The 26,833-nt window shown below is 36.7% G+C and overlaps 1 protein-coding gene and 1 non-coding gene across 5 annotated transcripts in view; one reads left to right on the forward strand and one right to left on the reverse strand.

Moving 5' to 3' along the window:
• FNIP1 (folliculin interacting protein 1) overlaps positions 1-26,833 on the forward strand; it is a 122,424-nt gene that overhangs the window by 67,776 nt on the left and 27,815 nt on the right. For 2 of the 4 annotated variants that reach the window (XM_060415623.1, XM_027969957.2), the window contains exons 7-11: positions 2,731-2,814; positions 3,967-4,038; positions 5,080-5,215; positions 9,530-9,731; positions 13,768-13,853. In XM_060415623.1, coding sequence (XP_060271606.1) covers positions 2,731-2,814; positions 3,967-4,038; positions 5,080-5,215; positions 9,530-9,731; positions 13,768-13,853 — 580 coding nt within the window. The remainder of the gene's footprint in view (positions 1-2,730; positions 2,815-3,966; positions 4,039-5,079; positions 5,216-9,529; positions 9,732-13,767; positions 13,854-26,833) is intronic. The other 2 variants (XM_060415624.1, XM_027969958.2) reach the window with 1 other exon arrangement.
• On the reverse strand, positions 19,736-19,839 carry LOC114115055 (U6 spliceosomal RNA). The gene has a single exon (XR_003589558.1). It is a non-coding gene; the product is annotated as a U6 spliceosomal RNA (small nuclear RNA).

Consider the following 26,833-nt stretch of genomic DNA (forward strand, 5'->3'; position numbering starts at 1 on the left):
AATTAATCAACAAATACTTATCAAGCACTTATTATATGCCAGGCACTCTGCTAGGCCATGAGAAAACAGTGGTGAACACAGTTCCTGCCTCATTGGATTTATAGTTAGTGAAATGGTATACTGTGATACTGTATTCAATTATAGTATACTGTAGTTAATTCTTGGGTAAGAATAAGAGCATGATGTGTTAGAAATGAGCAGGAACACCGTGTTCAGTTTTAGAGAGTCAAAAAAGGCTTTCTTAAATAAGTGAGCTTAAACTTGAAGAATTTGCCTGACAGTTGGGAGAAGAAATGTCCTAGGAAAAAGCAATAGTATGTTCATAGACCTAAGTGCAATAGGTACAGTGAGTGTAGAAAGAGTGTGAATACATCAGTGTGGGTGGAGCACGGTGTGAATATGAGTTAAAGGAAGTGAAAAGAAGTAAAGAAATGAGCAAGAGTCAGATCATGATGGAGATTGTGGGCCGCCACACTGAGAAGTTTCAAGTTATTCTTTGAGCAGTTGGGTGCCAGGAAGAATGTGTTAGTTTGGGTCTTCCACCTGATTTTTATCAGGTCCCAAGATAAGATTAAACATGCACAGATTTTAGTATTAATAAATAATATTTATTATTATTTCATGAGAGAAATGAAGAGGAAGCTGAGAAGGGTTCAGAGAGCCCTCAGATTATGGTGTAAGTTTGACCTTAATTGAAGGAGAGGAATAAAAGCTTTAGTGGACATGTTTTAGCATGCCACACTAGTCCAGGGAAGGTTTGATAAGGCTGTGGACAAGTCTTTGAGTTATACATGGTTGTCAGAAGTGACCCATGTCTTGCTAAAGTGGGCTTTACCTTGTTATACCTGCTGTGTTCAGTCATTGACTAGGAGCAGGCTATGGGGTATGTGACCTTGCCCAAATCTGGCAATGGATTTAAAAACACAGCAGCTGGGGTGCTTGGCCAATTTCCATTCTTATAGCTGGAGAGCTTTGTGGTGCATTCTCAAGGCCACCACAGAGGAGTTTTCAGAATATAGAAACATGATCAGATCAGATTTGTATCTGCAAGAGAATATTCTTAATTGCTTTGGGAAAGGACTCAGATGAGCCAGTGGGATTGAGAAAAGACCCATATTAGAAGACTGCTTATAATAGTCCAGTGACACATAATGGGGACCTAGAATAAGAGTGTGTCAGTGAGGATAAAGAGTTGTTGAGAAGTTTGTTGGGAGAAGTACACCAGTAATAAAATGTAATCCCATGAAAGGGTTTCAGGGGTCCCCGAAGAGGGTGCTTGGACCACATTTTAAGAACTGTTGAACTACAGGATTAGATATATGGGGAGAAGGGAGAAGAGTTCTGACAGTATTTAAATGTTGATGGAAAAGGAGGTTTACAAGGAAAATGAGGTTGGAAATAGAGGTGATACTGGTAAAGTAAAATTTTTGAAGGGTCTAGCTGATTTAGAATTAGCTTTGAAAGGGAGGGAGAGAGACCCATCTTGGAATTTTTCACTAAGGCCTCGCACAAAGAAAGGCTTGAATGATGTTACCTATTATTACCGCTCAGGCAGGAAGGAGGCAGGGATGAATAAGAATTAAGTCTGGAGATAGCAGTGTAGGAAAACGAGAGTTCCCATATGGTGATTCTTCTTGTGTACTCACATATACATACGCATACTGTAGGAGACAAAGTCATATACTCAGAGTAAGGAAGAGTAAGGAGTGAGATTAAAGAGAGCAGGTAAGTTTTGAGGTAAATAGGAAAAGTTGAAGGAAGAACTGAACAATGAAACATGGAAGGATTGCTGCACATTCACTGTAATTATAGAAACTCTTGTTATAGAAAAATACCTGTTAACAATTTAAAAATACATTTGTCACTTTTTTAAAACAGTAAAGCTGTCAGTTGTGTCCTGGATCACCCTCCTAGGTGGCTCTTCAGGCCATCTGGACTAACCCTAACTAATAAGTAACTCAGGTGCTTGCTTCCAGGCTCTAATGTTACTCTCTCTTGGTCTTCAGACTCTTGCCTTCTCTTGGTCAAGTGTGCGGCAGCTACTGCCTTGAGCAGCTGGGAGTCTGGCCCTGACAGGCTGCATTGGCTTTCCTGCTTCCATAGTGGCTGACCTCTGCTCTAGGAGCTCTGGTTTCTCCCATTAATTTATAATTTAGCACTAGTTTAGAAAAATCAGATCCATACTTACTTGTCAGTAGACCGCTTTTCTTTATTTGCCCTTTGTTTTATGTTGTGTACATTTTTTTTAGCCAAGCGCTTAGGTGGTTTTCTTCTTAATTTTAGTCACATAGTACTATAATATTAAAATTGATTTTTTAAAGGATAAATTCATTTGGCAAATATCAAATTATATATATAACATCACTGTGCTTTTTTAATCTTCAAAAATATTGTTTTAGATGAGAAAGGATTGAACATTTAAAATAATTTTTACCTTATATAGTGGAAGCTTATAAAATAATTTTACCTTACATAGTGGAAGCTTATTTTATTACTATATGTGGACTTAATAGGCATGAAATTGTTATGGTGTCATAAGCCATGGCCAGAAGGAAACCATCCTGTTTCAAAAATAGGAAGTCAGCTTGAATTATTCTTACTTAGTTTAAAGATTTCCATTCATATCTGTTGGTCTGCTTTTGTGCTGTCTTAGCTCACCTTTTATTCCTGACGCATTGTGGCTTCTCTAACAGCCCTCTTTCATATGTATTTTACGTTTTTGCCATGTAGGTCTTTCACAGTTCTGCAGCCCCAGGCGGGCATTCTCTGAACAGGGTCCGCTCCGCCTGATCAGGAGCGCCTCTTTCTTTGCAGGTTTGCCATGTGCTGTGTGGGTAGACTAGTTGGTGTGCCCCAGCGGCTAGAATTCATAGTTATGCTGTGGAAACAAGAGAGTAGAGAAATGCATTTGGGGAAGATGTGCAGTTAAGAACTTAATATCTTTCTATTGAATATGTTGTTAAGGTTTCCAGAAACTAACTTATGAGTAGAAATGACATTTACATGAAATTTCAGTTTGTGATTTCTTGCCTTATTATGTAATAATGATTTTAACTTTAGAATCCTAAACCAAAATATAGTATGAACAGTATTTCTTAAAATACCAGTTGAATTTCTAATGTGATACTATCTTGTTTCCATGGCTGAGTAGCTTTTGTATCATATAGTTCATCAATCACAGAAAATACTGTTGTTGTGCAATTTCTGATCTACACTATTCCATAAAAATGATTTCTCTTGGAGCTAAGATTCAGATGAACAAGCACCATTATATTCTATAAAAGGCATCTCTGACTATAATTTTTTATATTGATATCACTAAATAGATGATTGTAGACTGTGTTCATGCTTCTGTATCCAGGAAGTTGTATCCAACTTCCTGTTTTAATTAGTATGTATTTTCCTTAGAAATATAAACAATGTATATACAGTATAGAAAATTTGGAAAATACGAGAAATAGGCAAAAAATATGTATTAGCCATCTTGTCAACCAGAAATACCTCCTTAGTTTTTGTTTGTTTTAAAACGAAATTGGGATTATACTGTTCAGTTTTCTTAATTTTTATTATAGAACTTTAAAGCATACATTTATATAGACAGAACAGTAGATTAACCATCATATGCCAATCACTTAGCCTCAGCAGCCATTGTTCTTACTGGTCAATATCTCGCCTTTTTATCATGTAGTAGTATATTGTGAATATATTCATGTCATTGAATGTGCTTCTAAAATGCTTATTTTAGTCACCCTTTGCTTCTTTATATATTATGTCACAGATTGTTTACACATAGATCTCAAAGCTTGTTCAACTGAAGAATAGCTCTTGGTGTTGGGTTTGTGCCATGCTGTTGAAAAAAATAAAGGAATGCAATGAGATGAGCATGATTTAGTTTGCTATTTTAAAAGGAACATCAACCTGAACAGCACTGTGTTTTATAAGTCACACTTTTGTCTTGATTCACAGTTCACAGCAACCCAATGGACATGCCTGGAAGAGACCTGAATGAGGACAGAGACAGTGGCATAGCACGCTCTGGTAATGATAGGTTCATGTGTTAATCTGGTTTTTATGAGATCACTGTTACCTGACATTGATTTCCTTTTTAATCTGTTTTAATCATTTAATTTTATGTGTACAGTTTGTTGGTATTGATATTAGCCTAACAAGAGAATTGTAGAAACAGCAGAGATAAGTATTTTAAATTAAATTTTTTTTCATGTTTAATAGTAAAAATGTGCCTGTTGGAACATGGCCTGGATGAATACACACTCAGTCAGAAAAATAATATTGCTCAAGAGACTACTTAAATAGCATAGTAGAAAAACATTTGCTTACATCTGTTTTCTCCCTCCTGCTGCTGCTAAGTCGCTTCAGTCGTGTCCGACTCTTAGCGACCCCATGGACTGCAGCCTACCAGGCTCCTCCATCCATGGGATTTTCCAGGCAAGAGTACTGGAGTGGGGTGCCGTCGCCTTCTCCGTGTTTTCTCCTAACTGGATTTAAAATGTCAGACTGTCTCTTGCCCAGAGAAACTTAGGTATTTTGAACCAGTGTTATACATATTTCTTTGAGATATCTACTCTTCCAAAATTTGTCTGACGAAGTTTTATTGAAACATTCTGAGGATTTAAGAAAAAACAAAAAAACACCCACTCAGATTATATCCTTAAAGAGCACAGGTTCTAATGATAGAGAGATTAGCGAGAAAAATAATCTTAGTTTATTGTATGAGGTGTTCTGAGATAAACCTGTGCAGAGAGGTTCATCTAAGCTTGGAGACAGTGCCATCATCAAAGGAATAAAGATTTATTTCAAAATAGCATTTTCTTCTGGAGTGGGGTGGGAAAAAGGATGGCAAAAGGATATCAGGATCTCTTGCTGAATCACTTTTATTATGTGATTTTTTTTTCTGGGACCTTGCTCCAACAATGATATATATATTTTTTTAATGGAGATTTTAGAGCTTCATTCAGCAAAATGGAAATTTTGAGTCACCATTTAAATTTATTAAAAAGAAATTTGTTCCTGTTTTTAGTTATTATTAACTTTGTACTTGTTCTTATTCTGACTTGACAGCATCTCTCAGCAGCTTGCTTATTACACCATTTCCCTCTCCAAACTCCTCACTTACCCGAAGTTGTGCCAGCAGCTACCAGCGACGCTGGCGACGTAGCCAAACAACAAGTTTAGAGAATGGGGTATTTCCTAGATGGTAAGTTGGAACTTTTACTTTACCACAAGATTGAGTAGTTCCTTAAACACAATTTTGTATGTTAAGAGCCTGGACATATATTTTGTATTTTTAAAGTCTGCAACTGGAAAATTTTAAAGTGTATTACTTTTTTAAAAATTGTGTTATGTTATGCATAACATACAATATACCATTTTAACCATTATTATCAGTGTAGTTCAGTGGTGTTAAGTACCTTCACATTGTTGTGCATCCATGACCATTCACATTCAGAACTTTTTTTATCTCCCCCAACTGAACCCGGCATGAGTCCATGGGATCGCAAAGAGCGGATCACGATTGAGCAACTGAGCTGAACTGAACCTCTGTAGACATTAGGCAGTAATTCCCCCATTCCTTCCTCCCTTTAGCCCCTGGCCACTACTATGCAATTTTTTCTTTTTAAATTTGACTACATATCATATAAGTGGAATCATAAAATATTTATCCTTATATACCCAGAAGTGGAATTCCTGCATTGTATCATAATTCTTTGTTTTTGAGGAACTGCTATATTTTTCACCAAAACGCCCCACTGCTTTACTTACATTCTCACTAAAAATGGCCAGGTTTTTTTTTTTTTTTCTATCGTGCCAAGCTGCGTGATGGATCTTAGTTCTCTGACTAGGGATTGAATCTGTGCCCCTTTCATTGGAAGCATGAAGTCCTAACTGGTGGACTGCCAGGGAATTTCACTCCCCCGTCCCACCTCTTCACCCCCCTGCCCAACCACTAGAAATGCACAAGAGTTCTAATTTCTTCACATCCTCATCAGTAGTTAATTTCCATTTTTTAAAATTAATAACCATCTGTATGGGTGTAGAATGATATCTCATTGTAATTTTGATTTATATTTCTCTAATAGCTAGTGATGTTGTTTTCATATGCTTATTGGCCATGTGTATGTTTTCTCTGGAGATATGTCTGTTCAGGTGTTTTACTCATTTTTTAATCAGGTGTATTGTTGTTGTTGTAGTAGTTCTTTATATACGAATGAATATCAATCCCTTATCAGATACATGTTTTGAAATATTTTATACCATTCCATTGGTTGCCGTTTTATTTTGTTGATAAGACTTTGCTACTCGTGCGTTTGTGTTCAGTCACTCAGTCGTATCTGACTCTGGACTCTGTGACCCTATGGACTGTAGCCCGCCAGGCTCCTCTGTCCGTGAGATTTCCCAAGCAAGAATACTGGAGTGGGTTGCCATTCCCTCCTCCAGATCTTCCTGACCCAGGGCTTGAACCTGCATCTCCTACACTGGCAGCCAGATTCTTTATCACTGAGCTACCTGGGAAACTGCTTTAGATACACAGTTCAATTCAGTTCAGTTCAGTTCAGTCGCTCAGTCGTGTCCGACTTTTTGCAACTCCATGAATCGCAGCACGACAGGCCTCCCTGTCCATCACCAACTCCCGGAGTTCACTCAGACTCACGTCCATCGGGTCAGTGATGCCATCCAGCCATCTCATCCTCGGTCGTCCCCTTCTGCTCCTGCCCCCAATCCCTCCCAGCGTCAGAGTCTTTTCCAATAAGTCAACTCTTCGCATGAGGTGGCCAAAGTACTGGAGTTTCAGCTTTAGCATCATTCCTTCCAAAGAAATCCCAGGGTTGATCTCCTTCGGAATGGACTGGTTGGATCTCCTTGCAGTCCAAGGGAGTCTCAAGAGTCTTCGCCAGCACCACAGTTCAAAAGCATCAGTTCTTCGGCGCTCAGCCTTCTTCACAGTCCAACTCTGACATACATACATGACCACAGGAAAAACCATAGCCTTGACTAGACGGACCTTAGTCGGCAAAGTAATGTCTGCTTTTGAATATACTATCTAGGTTGGTCATAACTTTTCTTCCAAGGAGTAAGCGTCTTTTAATTTCATGGCTGCAGTCACCATCTGCAGTGATTTTGGAGCCCCCAAAAATAAAACCTAACACTGTTTCCACTGTTTCCCATCTATTTCCCATGAAGTGATGGGACCCAATGCCATGATCTTCGTTTTCTGAATGTTGTGCTTTAAGCCAACTTTTTCGCTCTCCTCTTTGACTTTCATCAAGAGGCTTTTTAGCTCCTCTTCACTTTCTGCCATAAGGGTGGTATCATCTGCATATCTGAGGTTATTGATATTTCTCCCAGCAATCTTGATTCCAGCTTGTGTTTCTTCCAGTCCAGTGTTTCTCATGATGTACTCTGCATATAAGTTAAATAAGCACAGTGACAATATACAGCCTTGACGTACTCCTTTTCCTATTTGGAACCAGTCTGTTGTTCCATGTCCAGTTCTAACTGTTGCTTCCTGACCTGCATACAGATTTCTCAAGAGGCAGGTCAGATGATCTGGTATTCCCATCTCTTTCAGAATTTTCCACAGTTTATTGTGATCCACACAGTCAAGGGCTTTGGCATAGTCAATAAAGCAGAAATAGATGTTTTTCTGGAACTCTCTTGCTTTCTCGATGATCCAGTGGATGTTGGCAATTTGATCTCTGGTTCCTTTGCCTTTTCTAAAACCAGCTTGAACATCAGGGGTTCACGGTTCACGTATTGCTGAAGCCTGGCTTGGAGAATTTTGAGCATTACTTTACTAGCATGTGAGATGAGTGCAATTGTGTGGTAGTTTGAACATTCTTTGGCATTGCCTTTCTTAGGGATTGGAATGAAAACTGACCTTTTCCAGTCCTGTGGCCACTGCTGAGTTTTCCAAATTTGCTGGCATATTGAGTGCAGCACTTTCACAGCATCATCTTTCAGGATTTGAAAGAGCTCCACTGGAATTCCATCACCTCCACTAGCTTTGTTCGTAGTTATGCTTTGTAAAGGCCCACTTGACTTCACATTCCAAGATGTCTGGCTCTAGATTAGTGAATACATCATCATCATTATCTGGGTCGTGAAGATCTTTTTTGTACACAGCAGTTCTTAATTTCTGTGTCGCCCGATTTATTTTTTTCCTTTGCTGCCTTACTTTTGGTGTTATCCTGAACATGAAAGTGAAGTCGCTCAGTCGTATCAGACCCTCAGCGACCTCATGGACTGCAGCCTTCCAGGCTTCTCCATCCATGGGATTTTCCAGGCAAGAAATCACTGCCAAATCCAACGTCATGAAGCTTTTATCCTATATTTTCTTTTAAAGGTTTTATAGTTTTAACTCTTCTGTTTTGGTCATTGGTCCATTTATTGCATGCTTTGATATTCTAGTTTTTTATGTTTCTATTCAGGCCAATTAATTCATTCTTAAAATTTTGTTTTTAATCTATGTTAAGTATAAGTAAAGATGATGAAGCTTGATTCCTTTTTTATTCACTCCCTTTATTCCTTCATCTTTGACTTTACTTCTGGAGTCGAAAGAGAATTAGATTCTTGAACAATGAAGAGATTACACTCGTCTATAAACCTTGAAATTCAGGCTCTTTTAGGTTGGTTTTGCACTGGAGTTACTTACTTTTTTTAAGTTCAGTTTAGTTTCTCAGTTGTGTCTGACTCTTTGCGACCCCGTGGACTGCAGCACGCCAGGCCTCTCTTGTCTATCACCAACTCCCAAAGTTTACTCAGATTCACGTCCATTGGGATGGTGATGCCATCCAACCATATCATCCTCCGTCACCCCCTTCTCCTCCCACCTTCAGTCTTTCCCAGCATCAGGGTCTTTTCCAGTGAGTCAGTTCTTTGCATCAGCTGGCCAAAGTATTGGAGTTTCAGCATCAGCATTAGTCCTACCAATGAATATTTAGGAGTGATTTCCTTTAGGATGGACTGGTTTGATCTCCCTGCAGTCCAAGGGACTCTGAAGAGTCTTCTCCAACACCGCAGTTCAAAAGCATCAATTCTTTGGCACTCAACTTCTTTTATAGTCCAACTCTCACATCCATACACGACTACTGGAAAAAACATACCTTGACTGGTTGGACCTTTGTTGGTAAAATAATGTCTCTGTTTTTTAATATGCTGTCTATGTTGGTCATAACTTTTCTTCCAAGGAGCAAGTGTCTTTTAATTTCATGGCTACAGTCACCATCTGCAGTGATTTTGGAGCCCCCCAAAATTAAGTCTGTCACGGTGTCCATAATTGAACAAAAATGTTTCCAATCTGACTCTTATTAAAAGTTTCTTAGAAAAATATGAATATAAAGGAATTGGCAGTATATTTCTCAAAGATATATATAATTGATATGAATTTTTATGTTTACTTAATAAAACACTGCAAGACCTTTAGTTTGCCTACATTTAATTACCAAGGAGATTGAATTGTGAATTTAATCATTTTCACATTTTTAAAATTCAAAAAAAATTTATTTTTAAGGTCTGTAGAAGAAAGCTTTAATCTGTCAGATGAAAGCTGTGGCCCTAACCCAGGAATTGTGAGGAAAAAGAAGATTGCAATTGGGGTAATCTTTTCATTATCCAAAGATGAAGATGAAAGTAACAAGTTTAATGAATTCTTTTTTTCACATTTTCCTCTGTTTGAAAGCCACATGAACAAATTAAAGAGTGCAATAGAACAGGTAAGCATAACCATGTTTATGGTTTGTTTTTATTTTTTATTTTCCTTTGAATCTTATTCTCTTGCTTAAGCATTGTCTTTATTCATTTGGCAGAGAAATTAACAGACTCTGCAGGTACCCTACAAAGTGACCTGGGAGACGCAAAGTAGACTTCAGTTCTTTTTTTTTTATTAAACTTTTTATTGTGTATTGGGGTATAGCCGATTTAACAATGCTATGATAATTTTAGGTGAACAGCAAAGGGATTCAGCCATACATAAATGTATCCATTCTCCAAAACTCCCCTCCCATCCAGGCTGCCACATAATATTGACTTTAGCTCTTTTTAAGGAGCTTATTGCCTAAAAAAAGATCTAAGGTCATTTATCCATTCAATAAATAAATATTTGAGGGCCTGTAATGTGGCAGGCCTCTTCTAGCAACTGAGGATAAGAGTGGAAAAAAGCAACTCTCTAGATCATGGGGCAGCAAATAAATGAATGTATAAGATTTTAGATAGTAATAAGTACTATGAAGAAAAAGAAGAGAAAGGTTTTTATGGAGTGCTGGATGGAGGATTACAAATTTTTATAGGATCGTCAAGAAGGCTCCTGATAAAGTCACATATGACCCAGAGATACAGAGGAAATTTGGTATAACCATCTGAGACAAGAACTTTACAGGTAGAGGCAAAGGAGTAAGCCTGATGCTTGAGCATCAGTAAGGAGGAGTAAGGAGGCCAAAATGGCTAGGTTAGAAGTAGGACTAAGTCATGTAGGGCCTTACAGGATACCATTGTATGAGCATGGGCATATGCACTTAAGAAAGATAGGAAGCCATGGGAGTGTTTTGAGCAGGAAAATGACATGATTCTTGAGAATCAGTCTTACTGCTGGTGGAGAATAGATTTTCCAGGGGCGATGTTGGATGCTTTGGAATCAGTTACAAGGCTGTTGCTGCTGCTGCTGCTAAGTCGGGTCAGTCGAGTCTGACTTTGTGCAGCCCCATAGACGGCAGCCCAACAGGCTCCTCTGTCCCTGGGATTCTCCAGGTAAGAACACTGGAGTGGGTTGCCATTTCCTTCTCCAAGGCATGAAAGTGAAAAGTGAAAGTGAAGTCACTCAGTTGTGTCCGACTCCTAGCGACTCCATGGACTATAGCCTACCAGACTCCTCTGTCCATGGGATTCTCCAGGCAAGAGGACTGGAGTGGGTTGCCATTGCCGTCTCCAAGTTACAAGGCAATTGAAATATAATTCAAGTGAGAGATGATGGGTAGTCAAACCAGTTTCATGATGGAATTGGTGAGAAATGGCTGGATTCTGGATATATTTGAAAATAGAGCTAATGAGATTAGCTGATGGACTGAGTTGGAGCTGTAAAAGGAAGAATCATGGAGATGGACTGGGATTTTTCTTTTGAGCAGTAAGATGGATGGAATTGCCAGAACTAAAATGGGAAAACTACAAATGGAACAGGTTTGGTGGAGGAAGATCAGGAGTTTGTTTGTGATGCCTCCTGGACATCCAGGTAATTGTGAGTCTAGAGTTTAGGGTCCAGGCTGAGCAGTCACCAGTATATAGATGGTATTTTAATCTGAGAAGCTGATTGAGAGGGAGAGGAGATCCTAATTTGTGGAGCATTTCAGTGGTTAAATTTGGAGGAGCTGAGAACTAGCCAGGGAGACTGAGGATTGCCCATTTAAATAGAAGGAAAAACAAGAGAGTACTTTCAGTGTAAGCCTGGTGAAGAAAGTGGTCAGAGAAGGTAGGAGTGATCAATTCTGTCAAATGCTGCTGATAGTGCATGTAATAAATTGATGTAAAGAAAATTGTGAATATAAGATAGAACGTAAGAGTAAATAAAAAAGAAGGAAAACCATAATGTTTAAGGAGTTAATAGGGAAGAAAAATGACTTCCTTCTGGGAAGATATTTCATTTGGACTACATCTTAAAAGGAGTTGTAGGATTTTTTTAAACATAATGCTTTGAAAAATGGATACAGCAGAGTAACAGGGAAAATTGCTATCTTTGCCACCCGAAGATAACTCATTAACATTTTGCTGAAACTCTTACTCAGACCTTTTCTATGCATATTGTATTTTACTTGATTGGGACTGTGCTGTGTTCATATTGTTTTTTATTATGTGCCTGTTTTGAAAAATTCATCCTTGTTAACATGTACATTTCTCATTATAAATGGTTCTTAAATACATTTTAGTGGCTTCCCTCCATTTAAGTTAATTAGGCCATATCTGCTTCTTCTCAGCTATAGCTACACTTCAGTTAACATCTTGGTGAATTTTCCAGATTATGTTTTATGAGATTCCTATAAGTTGAATCATTGAAAATAACTATATTTCTTAATCCCTGTGACAAAATTCAGAAAGGAAAGGATACAGTGAGTTAGTAGTAATTGGTGTGGCTAACAGAGTTAATGTGGACCAGATCACAAGGAGTCTAGAATGCTTGCAAGGATTTTTGGCTTTGTTAGACTGTCTTCAAATTGTGCTCTAAGAAGGTTATTATGGCAGCGTGTTTGAAAGAGACTAGTAAAAGAAACAAGAGATGCAGGAGCAATTAGAATGGTCTAGAAAGCAGAGGGTACATTTCAGTAACTCGTTAGTGCCTGAGGATCATGTGCCTCTAAAGAAGGCACTGTGTTAGTTATTCACATTAAATCTGTTAAAAGACAAATAGATCATTAGCAATACCTTTTTAGTGAGCGATGAGTAAAGTCCATCTTCGTTTCTCAGAAGTTCAACGCTCCTGACATTTTCTTCAGTTTGCTACTGTGTTTTTTGTAGTCAGTTTTTGCCAAAGTCAGTACACAGAATATTAAGCCGTGGCTGAACTGACATTTCAGTTACAGGGAACAGTGTTTAAACTTTGTGTAAAACTTGAAATAATCAAGCAATACAGAACTTGTTAGAGGTTACTTTTTAAATGTTTTAATGCTTTGTTCATTCTGCACCCTAAAGGGCACATTGCAGTTGTATATTTGTTCATGTTTAACAACTCATTTCTTTATAAAACTGAAAGAGCTGAGTGAATACTTTCATATAAATGAATAAAGTTATTCTATAGTTAATTAATCATAGACTATAGTAAACATTGAAACACCTACATAAGTTATATTCTAGGGCTGTTTTCAAATTGTCACTTATTTATATTTTAAATGAAAAACTATAGATTCTGTTTCTGAGCACTGTGGGAGTTATTTCAAAGTCTGCACTACCTTTTGAGATCTACAGTGTTAAATTTTTTTATTTCATAAAGTTAAGGAAGAGTATTGCTCAATTCTAGCCAAAGAATATTTACTTCTTTATAAATTAGGAGTCTCTCAGCAGTTTGTGAAAACAAAAATTGTCACTTTTACCTTATGAAGCTTTCAGATGTACATGAATGATTCTAGCCTGAGGTAGTCTAACCTTCTCTTAAATATATATTTGAAAATTTAAAAATTAATGTGTAATTACATAAGTAATGTAGAATTACATTCTCTTTGAAAAACTTTTAAAAATTTCAAAGTTCTTTCGGATAACCATATTCTAATCCTGATCTTTTTGTCTACCTGAAGTAGGACTTCTCAACGTTGGCTAAGTATCTTTTTAAGAAAGCAAACATTACTAATAACTTGAGATTTCTTTCAGTAGAATATTTATGTTTTAGGTTTAAAAAAAGGATTTACTTAACAGAACCACTGTTTATGGAATATTGGCGAAACTCAGGAGTTGTTGTTACTGAGTTAGCATTTTATGATCTGTTTGGGAGAAAAGTTTTATGTAACTCAGAAACTGTCAACATCAGATTCTTTGTGTTTTGATATTCTCTTTCAATTAAGAGGCCCAACGTCAGAAAAATTTGAATTTTATTATACTCATTAATGACCCAAAGTGCAAAAACAAGCCACTAGAAATATGTGTGCCTTCTTTATACATATCTAGTTAAGAATGGTAGGTAAAATGTTATAGAAATATGTGATTTTGTCTTTTACTTTTTCCCCCCATATTTTGCCCATGGTCAGTATAAGAATTAACTATTTGATTGCTTTCAAGGCTATGAAAATGAGCCGGAGATCAGCTGATGCCAGTCAGAGGAGTTTGGCATATAATCGAATAGTTGATGCACTAAATGAATTCAGGTACATTTTCTCTAGCCTTTCATAATATAGAATTGTTTCATGGTGTACACTGGAAAATTTACTTATTTTCTTTACTCACTCTGATAAAATATAATTCTTTGAACTTCTGTGTCCCATAGTCAAATGAAGGTGTAATTCAGTAGGCCATTGACTCCTTTTATTATTAAATATCAAAAGTGCTTGGAATTCAAGCACACTTGGGAGGAGTCAGTAGTATTGTTGCTAGCATTGGACCACTATAACCAGAAGAGACCCTTGTTTTAGCAGAAATGTGCTTTGTCCTTTGTTGGGCTCCTAGATGTAGGGACTGGTTAAGTGACGGTAATCACACATTCTTAGATACATGGAATACAAAAATATACATGGATATAAGGAGTATGAACTTTGATGTTCCATATAACTTTGTTGCTTAATCCTTTCTCTAGCAGTATTTTCTGGCACAACAAAACTTGGTCCCTGAAGTTCAAGCAAGTGCTGTAACTGCACTGTAGTTAAGGCAAGGAAACATGTTGCATATGACCTTATGTCGGGAATCACACTAAGTGACTGATGTGTTTCTGTTTCAGAGAGATTCACTTCAGTTTTACTTTGTCCTCTTACATTCTCAGTCTTTCCTCCTTTACACTAGAGAAATAGTATAACATGTAGGGCAAGAACTCAAGACTTTAGTATCTGACGGAGACCTGTGGCTTTGCCTTTTATTATCCCTGATGACCTTGGGTGGATTTTTTAGCCTTTTCTTGACCCTTAGTTTTCTAACATAAAATCTATGAATTCAATTTAGTGATGATTGAATAGATTGTTGTAAAGATAGAATAAAATAATATATGTAAAGTACTTAGCAGAATGCCCAACATTGATGTGATCACTATTACACATGCCAAATATAACCTATATCAGTGATTTTCAAAGGTCATTCATAGTTGATGTTCATAGTATTGCCATATCTAAATTGATCCTGTTTTGCTACCTAAATAAATGTATTAAAAAATGAAACTTGATGCATTATTACCCTAAATGGGAAATCAACATCCTTTGCTATGATAAGTAAGCTATAAAATGCATGCATAATAATTAAAATTTAAAATATGTATCTGTGTACCACCTAAAGTTTATTATCTCCAGTAGTCTATGTACCTCGCTTTTGTTCATTGGCTCGTCTTGTATGGCACCTTATTGGGTCAGGGATCTTCTGGATTATTTGTTTAAATATGAGTTACTGCATTTTGAAGTAAAAGGCTGTTTTAGCCTGTGATACTGCAAGATTGCTACTGTGAAACTGTAGACATGTCATGTATATATATATATATTTTTAATGGAAATGGCTAGGAAGTCATGTATTTAGTAAATTTGACAATAGGAGAACTCGTTTGTTTTCAACTTTGATCCCTTTATATTCTTAATTTTTCTCTTTTTGTGTTAAACCACAGTGAAAGTAAATCTGGTGTCCTCTTTTAATCCTCTCTCAAAGGAGAGATCTCATTGCTTCAGCCTTATTCTAGAATCTTTGAATTTATGATGAAATAAAACATAAGATCATTAAGTTTCAGCCATGTTATACTCTAGAAGTATTATGATTTCACATTTACAGTTTAGGTCTATGATCCATTTTTATTTATTTATCTTTTGTGAAAGCTATAAGGCCTTTGTCTAGGTGCATATTTTTGTGTATGAATGTCCACTTGTTATAGCATCATTTGTTGAAAAGACGGTCTTTGCTTTGTATTACTTTTATTCCTTTATCAGGTATCAGTTGAATATATTTCAGAGGCTCTATTTTTGAGCTTTCTGTTTTGTTTTATTGATCTATTTGTCTGTTCTTTCAGTAGTACCACGCCGTCCTGATTAACATAACTTTATAATAATTCTTAAAATCAGATTATATGAGTCCTCATGTTTGTTCTTTTCCTTCAGTGTTGTGTTGACTATTCTGGATCATTTGCCTCTCCAAACTGTATCAAATCTCCAACACATCAGTTTGTTGATATTTACAAAATAACTTACTGGGATTTTGATTGAGATTGCATTGAAACTGTAGATTGGGAAAAGTTGACATCTCACCAATAGTAATACTTCCTGTCCATTAACATGAAATAGCTTGCTCTTTATTTGTATGTTCTCTGATTTCTTTAATCAGAGTTTTATGATTTTCCTCCTGTAAATCTTACACATTTAAAAATTTATACGTAAATATTTCAGGGTGGTTTTTTTGGTTGTTAATATTGGTGATACCTTGTTTATAATTTCAAATTTCAACTGTTCATTGATGATACATAAGAAATCAATTGACTTATATATATTAACCTTATATTACACAGCCTTGTTATAACTGCTTATTAATTCTAGGAGATTTTTGCCATTTCTTTAAAATTTTCTGCATAAGTGCTCATCTGTGAATAGAGACAGATTTATATGTCTTCCATCCCAATCTGTTTACCTCTAATTTCTTTTTCTTGCCTTACTGGATTAGCAAGGGCTTCCAGTATGGTGTAGAAAAGCAATGATGAGAAGGTTCATCCTTACCTTATACCAGATCTGAATGAAAAAGCTTCAACTTTTTCACCATTAAATATGAAGTTCAGTTTCTTACACTGTCTATCAAACTGAAGAAGTTCCCTCTTTATTCCTGGCTTGCTGAGATATTATTAATTATTGATTCAATTGTAAAAATAGGTATAGGACTCTTCAGGTTATCTATTTCTTCTTGTGTGAGTTTTGGTAGCTTGTATCTTTCAAGGAATTGTTCTGGTTCATCTAAATCATCAAATTTGCAAGCATAGAGTTGTTCATATTATTTCTTAATTATACTTTTGATGTCCATAGGTTAATAGTGATGGATCCTTTTTTATTTCTAATATTAGTAGTTTGTGTCATTTCTCTTTTTTACTTGGTTATCTTGGATAGAAATTTATAAATTTTCAAAGAATCTTTGATCATTTCAAAGAACCAGGTTTTATTTTATTGATTTTTAATCTATTGATTTTTATCTTTAATTTCAATAATTTTTAATCGAATTTTAATTTATTTTTTCCTGTTTGCTTTAGTTTTAAGTTTTTCATCTTTCTCTAGTTTCCTGAAGTTAAACCTTAGATTATTGCTTTCAAATTATCTTTTTCTCTAATATATGCATTCAATGCTATAAATTTCCCTCTAAACACTGCTTTTGCTGGATTCCACAGGTTTTGTTATATTGAATGAAAGTTTAATTCAAAAATTTTAAAATTTCTCTTGAGATTTCTTCTTTGACGGTTATGTTAAAAATATATATTTTAAAAATCTTTTTTAAGTATTTGGAGATTTTCCACATATCTTTCTCTTTTAAAAAATTTTTATTTTATAAGGGAGTGAAGTTGTTAATTTCAGGTGAACAGAAAAATGATTCAGTTATATATATATATACATGTTCTATATATATTATATATATACATGTTATATATATATTCTTTTTTTAAGTTCTTTGCCCATTTAGGTTTTTATAGAGTATTGAGCAGTGTTCCCTGTGCTATGCAGTAGCACATAAGTTCATTCTTTTAAGTCTGTGAGTCTGTTTCTGTTTTATAAGTGAGTTCATTTGTACCATTTTTTTTTTTAAGATTCTACAAATAAGTGATGTGATATATATTTGTCTTTCTCAGTCTGACTGACTTCACTTAGTATGTTAATCTCCAGGTCCATTCATACTGTTGCAAATGGCACTATTTCATTCATTTTAATGGCTGAGTAATATTCTATTGTCTGTATTTACTTCCGTGTCTTTATCCATTCCTCTATCGATGGACATTTAGGTTGCTTCCATATCTTGGCTATTGTAAATAGCCCTGCTGTGAATATTGGGGTCCATGTATCCTTTGAACCATGTTTTTCTCCAGATATATGCCCAGGAATGAAATTGCTGGATCATATAGTAGCTCTATATTTAGTTTCTTAATGAACCTCTGTACTGTTCTCCATAGTGGCTCCACCAATTTACATTTGCCCCAGAAGTGTAGGAGGGTTCCCTTTCCTCCTCACTATCTCCAGCATTTAATGTTTGTAGAGTATTCTGGTTGGTTTGAGATGTACCTCATTGTAGTTTTCATTTGCATTTCTCTATGATTAGCAGTGTTGAGCATCTTTTCTTATAATTCTTGGTCATCTGTATGATTTCTTTGGAGAAATGGCTATTTAGGTCTTCTGCCTATTTTTTTATTGGATTGTTTGTTTTTACATAGGGTTTCCCTGATAGTTCAGTTGGTAAAGAATCCACCTGCAAAGCAGAAGACTCCAGTTCACTTCCTGGGTTGGAAAGAATCCACTGGTGAAGGGGTAGGCTACCCACTCCAGTATTCTTGGGCTTCCCTTATGGCTCAGCAGGTAAAGAATCCACCTGCAATGTGGGAGACCTGGGTTCGATCCCTGGGAAGATCCCCTAGAGAAGGGAAAGGCTACCCACTCCAGTATTCTGGCCTGGAGAATTCCATGGACTGTGTAGTCCACAGTGTCGCAAAGAGTTGGACACGACTGAGTGACTCGCACTTTGACTTTCACTTCATTTTTTGACGTAGAGCTACGTGAGCTGTTTGTAAATGTTGAAGATTAATCCCAGGTGGGTCACAGTGTTGTCAGTATTCTCTCCCATTCTGTGGATTGTCTTTTCATTTTGTTTATGGTTTCTTTTGCTGTGCGAAAGCTTTTGAATTTGATTAGATCCCATTTGTTTATTTTTGCTTTTATTTCTCTTACTCTCTCTAGGAGACAGATTGCAAAAGGTATTGCTGCGATATATGTCAAAGAGTGTTAATGCTTTCATTTTCCTCTAATAGTTTCATGGCTTCCCCTGTGCCTCAGTGGCAAAGAATCCACCTGCCAAGCAGGAGTCATGGGTTCGATCCTTGGGTTGGGAAGATCCCCTGGAGAAGGAAATGGCAACCGACTCCAGTATCCTTGCCTGGGAAATCCCATGGACAGAGGAGCCTGGTGGGCTGCAGTCCATGGGGTTGCCAAGAGTCAGACATGACTTGGTGATACGCATGTTCACACATCATGAGATCATTATCACAGCAAGTTTAGTGAACATCCATCATCTCCTATAGATTAAAAATAGAAGAACTTAAAAAAATATTTTTCTTATGATGAGAACTCTGGATTCACTGGTAACAGCTTTCATGTATGACATACAGCAGTGGTAATCATATTAATCTTGTACATTTATATCCTGAGTTCTTATTTATCTTATAAATGGAAGTTTGTAGTACCTTTTGACTGCCTTCATTCCAGTTCCTCTCCTTCCTTACAGCTTACATATGTCAGTGCTCTCTTAAGTACATACATGTTAAGGTTTGTTATCTTCAGTTATTGCCAAGGTGGATGGCAAGGAGTTTACCCCTTTTGTTTTCTTTTAGGGGCTTTATGATTTCAGGTCTTGAGTTTAAGTCTTTAGTCCATTTTGAATTGATTTTTGTTTGTGGTATAAGATAAAGGTCCAGTCATTCTTTTATATGTGGTTGTCCAGTTTTCAGAGAACCATTTATTGAAGAGCCTATCCTATCTCCATGTTACGTTTTTGGCTCTTCTGTCATAAATTAATTGACCATATATATGCAAGGGTATATTTCTGGGCTCTCTGTCCCATTGATTTATTTCTGTTTTTATTTCAGTAGTATACTGTTTGATTATTATAGCTTTGTAATACAGTTTTAAACCAGGGAGCATGTTGCTTTCACTTCTGTTCTTCTTTCTCAAGATTGCTGTGACTATTCAGCATTTTATGTGGTTCCATACAAGTTTTAGGATTGTCTCTTCTATTTTTGTGAAAAATGAGATTGGAATCTTGTTAGGGGTTGCATTAAATATGTAGATTGCTTTGGATAGTATGAACATGATTTTTTATTGTTTGTTTTTTTAAAAATATGGAATGTTTTAAGAATTTGTGTGTCATCTTGGGCAGGTAGCCTTGCTAGTCTTCTCTGTATTGTTTCATTTTTATTATATGTGCTGTCAAATGAGCCTGAATATGGTTTAATTCAAGGTTTCGTTGACTTTGGGCTGGGATTGTTATATGTTTTGAATAATTCTTTTTGCTTATTGCCAAAAATAACCCTGCCGTTTTTTTTTTTTTTGACATTCACATTTTGTGATATTACCCAGCATTGAATCATCGCCCTTGTACTTTGAGCTGTATCTTTCATTATTGGATTAGTTTCTTTTCTTTAGTCACAAGCTTTGTGGCAAAAGGCCAAGAGTCTGTTTTTGAGCTCTGAGGAGGCACTGTCATCATAGGTCCAGCTGAGGTTACCAGAATAGTAAATATTGTCATGGGACTCATTCCTGGTATAATACTGTTTCTGCTCTTAGGTTAAACTCAGTATTTTGATTAATGAATTTTTGAGTTAAATACCTACAAGATAATTGCTGTGATGTAAAGTAGTGTGAATTGCCTCCCCTTAAAATGTTAACATTGCCTGGAATTTACAACATGTATGAATTATAAAATCATTGTAGGAAATTCCCTAGCCATTCCAGTGGGTTAGGTCTCTATGCTCTCACTGCTAAGGGCTTGGATTCGATCCCTGGTTAGGGAACACAGATTCCACATGCTGCACAGAGCAGGCAACAAAACAAACAAAAAGAAAAAAAATCAGAAAACCATTGTAAATGTATGTCTTAATTGTATATTTTCCTTTTTGTATTAGTCTGATATTTTACTTCAGTCTGTGAAAATCTGAATGACTGCATGATATCAGTTAAACATTCTTATAATATTTAAAAAATACTTTATGAAGTGCTTACAGTTTTCTTTAAGCAATCTATCTGTAGACATACTTTTAATATGTACAGTTGATCCTCATTATTTACACATTCTGTATTTGTGAATTAGTCTGCTTGCTGAAATTTATTTACAAACCTAAAATACAGTGATTATATGATCATTTGTGGACATGTGCAGAGCAGTGAAAATTTTGAGTGCTGTGACACACACATTTCCAGATGAAGTCAAATAAGACAGTATTCTCCCTTCTTTTTGTTTATTTTAATTGGAGTATAATTGCTTTACAGTGTTGTGTTGGTGTGTACTGTACAACGAAGTGAATAAAATATAAGTATACATATATCTCCTCCCTCCTAAGTCTCTCCACCCACCCATCCCACTCCTCTAGGTCATCATAGAACCCTTAGCTGAGTTCTCTACAGCAGTTTCTCACTAGCTGTCTGTTTACACGTGGTAGAGTATATGTATCTGTGCCACTCTCTCAATTCATCCCACCCTGTCCTTCCCTGGCCTGTGTCCCCAAGTCTGTTTTCTGTGTCTATGTGTCTGTTCCTACCCTGCATATAGGTTCATCAGTACCATTTTTTTTTGGATTCCATATATATACATTAATATATGATATTTATTTTTCTCTTTCTGGCTTGCTTCACTCTGTTTAACAGACTCTAGGTTCATTCACATCACAAAAATGACCCAATTTTGGTCCTGTTTATGGCTGTGTAATATTCCATTACACACACACACACACACACACACACACACACACACACATATGTGTATATATAAATATATATATACCACAGCTTATTTATCTGTTCCTCTGTCAGTGGACTTCTATATTGCTTCTGTGTCCTTGCTGTTGTAAATAGTGCTGCAGTGAACATTGGGGTCCATGTATCTTTTTGAATTATGGTTTTCCTATGGTATATTCCCAGTAGTAGGCTTGCTGGCTCATACGGTAGTTTTATTCCTAGCTCCTTAAGGAACCTCCATCCTGTTCTCTGTAGTGGTGGTGTCAGTTATGTTTCCACCAACAGTGCAGGAAGGTCCCCTTTTCTCCATATCATCTCCAACATTTGTTGTTTGTAGATTTTTGGATGATGGCCATTCTAACCAATGTGAGGTAATAATACCTTATTGTGGTTTTGATTTGCATTTCTCTAATAGAGTGATGTTGAGCACCTTTTCATGTGTTTTTTGGTTGGTTGTATATCTTCTTTGGAGTACTCTTCCTTGTTTCAGCTCTCAGTTTTATAACAAGTGTACTTTTCATGGTCTATATAGTGCTGCTTTTTTCAAAGCATTTTGTACCTTTATTTATTTATTTATTTTTTAGTGATTTTGCAATTAAAATTGGCCCCAAAGACAGTTTTCTGAAAAAGATGCATAGCTGGCCAAGAAACACATGAAAAGATGCTTAATATCACTAATTATTAGAGAAATGCAAACTGAAATGACGAGTTACTGGTCAGAATGGCCATCATTTAAGAGGCTTTTAATAAACACTGGAGAGGGTGTGGAGAAAAGGGAGCCCTCCTACACTGTTGGTGGAAATTTATATTAGTGCAGTTGCTATGGAGAACAGTATGGAGGTTCCTTAAAAAACTGAAAATAGAGTTGCCATAAAGTGAAGTCGCTCAGTCGTGTCCAAGTCTTTGCGTCCCCATGGACTATAGCCCACCAGGCTCCTCAATCCATGGAATTTTCTAGGCAAGAGTACTGGAGTGGGTTGCCATTTCCTTCTCCAGGGGATCTTACCGACCCAGGGATCGAACCAGAGTCTCCCGCATTGTGGGTAGATGCTTTACTGTCTGAGCCACCAGGGAATCAACCATATGATTGCCATATGATCCAGCAATCCCACTTGTGGGCATATATCCAGAGAAAATTCTAATTTTAAAAGATACATGTACCCCAGTGTTCAGAGCATCACTATTTACAGTAGCCAAGGAATAGAAACATCTAAATGTCCATAGATAGATGAATGGATAAAGAAGGTGACTACTTTACAGTAGTAGTACAGTGGACTACTGCTTGTAAAGAAAAAAAAGAATGAAGTAATGCCATTTGCAGCAACATGAATGAACCTAGAGATTATCATACTAAATGAAATAAGTCAGAAAGAGAAAGGCAAATATCATGTGATATCACTTACATGTGGAATCTAAAATATGTCACAAATGACTTGTTTACAAATCAGAAACACATTCATGGACAGAAAACAAATTTAAAGTTAACAAAGAGGAAAGGTAGAGGGGAAGGATAAAATTGGGCGTTTCGGATTAGTAGATACACACTACTATATGAAAAATGATACATAAACAGCACAGTCCTACTGTTATAGCACATGAAAGTATATTCAGTATTGTGTGATTAAACTAGAGTGGAAAAGAATATGTATATATACATATATGTGTGTGTGTGTGTATATATATATATTGATTCCTAGATATATACATATATATGTATATGTATATATCTAGGAATCACTTTACTGTGTATCAGAAACTAATACAACTTTGTAAATCAGCTATACTTCACTTTAAAAAGGTATGGTCCAAATAACCTAACTCTATACCTAAAGCAACTAGAAAAGGAAGAAATGAAGAATCCCAGGGTTAGTAGAAGGAAAGAAATGGTAAAATATAGGGCAGAATAAATGCAAAAGAAACAAAAGAGACCATAGCAAAAATTAAGAAAGCTGAAAGCTGGTTCTCTGAGAAGATACATAAAATTTTGACAAACCATTCGCCAGACTCATCAAGAAACAAAGGGAGAAGAATCAAATCAACAAAATTAGAAAGGAAAATGAAGAAATCACAACAGACAACACAGAAATACAAAGGATCATAAGAGACTGCTATCAGCAACTATATGCCAATAAAATGGACAACTTGGAAGAAATGGAAAATTCCTAGAAAAGTACAACTTTCTAAAACTGAACCAGGAAGAAATAGAAAATCTTAAGAGACCCATCACAAGCACGGAAATTGAAACCGTAATCAGAAATCTTCCAGCAAACAGAAGCCCAGGTCCAGACGGCTTCACAGCTGAATTCTACCAGAAATTTAGAGAAGAGCTAACACCTATCCTACTCAAACTCTTCCAGAAAATTGCAGAGGAAGGTAAACTTCCAAACTCATTCTACGAGGCCACCATCACCCTAATATCAAAACCAGACAAAGATGCCACAAAAAAAGAAAACTACAGACCACTATTACTGATGAACATAGATGCAAAAATCCGTAACAAAATTCCAGCAATCAGAATCCAACCACACATTAAAAAGATCATACACCATGACCAAGTGGGCTTTATCTCAGGGATGCAAGGATTCTTCAATATCCGCAAATCAATCAATGTAATACACCACATTAACAAATTGAAAGATAAAAACCGTATGATTATCTTGATTGATACAGAGAAAGCCTTTCACAAAATTCAACATCCATTTATGATAAAAACTCTCCAGAAAGCAGGAGTAGAAGGAACATACCTTAACATAATAAAAGCTATATATGACAAACCCACAGCAAACGTTATCCTCAGTAGTGAAAAATTGAAAGCATTTCCCCTAAAGTCAGGAACAAGTCAAGGGTACCCACTCTCATCACTACTATTCAGTATAGTTTTAGAAGTTTTGGCCAAGCAATCAGAGCAGAAAAAGAAATAAAAGGAATTCAGATTGGAAAAGAAGAATTAAAACTCACCGTATGCAGATAACATGATCCTCTACATAGAAAACCCAAAAAACTCCACTAGAAAATTACTAGAGCTAATCAATGAATATAGTAAAGTTGCAGGATATAAAATTAACAAACAGAAATCTCTTGCATTCCTATACACTAACAGTGAGAAAACAGAGAAATCAAGGAAACAATATCGTTCACCATTGTAACTAAAAGAATAAAGTACCTAGCAATAAATCTACCTAAAGAAACAAAAGACCTGTATATAGAAAACTATAAAACACTGGTGAAAGAAATCAAAAGATGACACAAATAGATGGAGAAATATACCATGTTCATGGATCAGAAGAATCAGTATAGTGAAAATGAGTATACTACCCAAAGCAATCTATAGATTCAAGGCAATCCCTATCAAGCTACCAATGGTATTTTTCAGAGAACTAGAACAAATATTTCACAACTGGTATGGAAAGACAAAAAACCTGGAATAGCCAAAGCAGTCTTGAGAATGAAGAATGGAATGGAGGAATCAACTTGCCTGACTTCAGACTATACTACAAAGCCACAGTCATCAAGACAGTATGGTACTGGCACAAAGACAGAACTATAGATCAGTGGAACAAAATAGAAAGCCCAGAGATAAATCCACGCACCTATGGACACCTTATCTTTGACAAAGGAGGCAAGAATATACAATGGTTAAAAGACAATCTCTTCATTACTTTGCCAACAAAGGTCCATAGTTTTTCCAGTGGTCATGTATGGATGTGAGAGTTGGACTGTGAAGAAGGCTGAGCACCAAAGAATTGATGCTTTTGAACTGTGGTGTTGGAGAAGACTCTTGAGAGTCCCTTGGACTGCAAGGAGATCCAACCAGTCCATTCTGAAGGAGATCAACCCTGGGATTTCTTTGGAAGGAATGATGCTGAAGCTGAAACTCCAGTACTTTGGTTACCTCATGCGAAGAGTGGACTCACTGGAAAAGACTCTGATGCTGGGAAGGATTGGGGGCAGGAGGAGAAGGGGACGACAGAGGGTGAGATGGCTGGGTGGCATCACTGACTCGATGGACACGAGTCTGAGTGAACTCCGGGAGATGGTGGTGGACAGGGAGGCCTGGCGTGCTGCGATTCATGAGGTCGCAAAGAGTCGGACATGACTGAGCGACTGAACTGAACTGAACTTAACAAGTGGTGCTGGGAAAACTGGTCAACACTTGTGAAAGAATAAAACTAGAACACTTTCTAACACCATACACAAAAGTAAATTCAAAATGGATTAAAGATCTAAATGTAAGACCAGAAACTATAAAACTCCTAGAGAAAAACATAGGCAAAACACTCTCCAACATAAAACACAGCAGAATCCTCTATGACCCAACCTCTCAGAGTATTGGAAATAAAAGCAAAAATAAACAAATGGGACCTAATTAAAAGCTTTTGCACAATGAAGGAAACTATAAACAAAGTAAAAAGACAGCCTTCAGAATGGGAGAAAATAGTAGCAAATGAAGCAACTGACAAAGAATTAATCTCAAAATTATACAGGCAACTCCTTCAGCTCAATTCCTGAAAAATAAATGACCCAATCAAAAAATGGGCCAAAGAACTAAACAGACATTTCTCCAAAGAAGACATACAGATGTCTAACAAATGCATGAAAAGGCTCAACATCACTCATTATCAAATGCAAATCAAAACCACAATGAGGAGCCATCTCATACCAGTCAGAATGGCTGCTATCCAAAAGTCTGCAAGCAATAAATGCTGGAGGGGTGTGGAGAAAAGGGAACCCTCCTACACTGTTGGTGGGAATGCAAACGAGTACAGCCACTATGGAGAACAGTGTGGAGATTCCTTGAAAAACTGGAAATTGAACTGACATACGACCCAGCAATCCCACTGCTGGGTATACACACCGAGGAAACCAGAATTGAAGGAGACATGTGTACCCCAATGTTCATTGCAGCACTGTTTATAATAGCCAGGACATGGAAGCAACCTAGATGTCCATCAGCAGATGAATGGATAAGAAAGCTGTGGTACACATATACACAATGGAGTATTACTCAGCCATTAAAAAGAATGCATTTTAATCAGTTCTAACGAGGTGGATGAAACTGGAGCCTATTACACAGAGTGAAGTAAGCCAGAAAGAAAAACACCAATACAGTGTGCTAACACATACTAGAATTTGGAATTTAGAAAGATGGCAACAATAACTCTGTATGCGAGACCGCAAAGGAGACACAGATGTATAGAACAGTCTTTTGGACTCTGAGGGAGAGGGCGAGGGCGGGATGATTTGGGAGAATGGCATTGAAACATGTATCGTACCTGAAATGAACTGCCAGTTCAGGTTCGATGCATGAGACAGGGTGCTCAGGGCCAGTGCACTGGGATGACCCAGAGGGATGGTATGGGGAATGAGGTGGGAAGGGGTTCAGGATGGGGAACACATGTACACGCGTGGTGGATTCATGTCGGTGTATGGCTAAACCACACAATATTGTAAAGTAATTAGCCTCCAATTAAAATAAATTT

The sequence above is a fragment of the Ovis aries genome, chromosome 5 (genome assembly GCF_016772045.2).
Source record: "Ovis aries strain OAR_USU_Benz2616 breed Rambouillet chromosome 5, ARS-UI_Ramb_v3.0, whole genome shotgun sequence".
Taxonomy (NCBI): domain Eukaryota; kingdom Metazoa; phylum Chordata; class Mammalia; order Artiodactyla; family Bovidae; genus Ovis; species Ovis aries.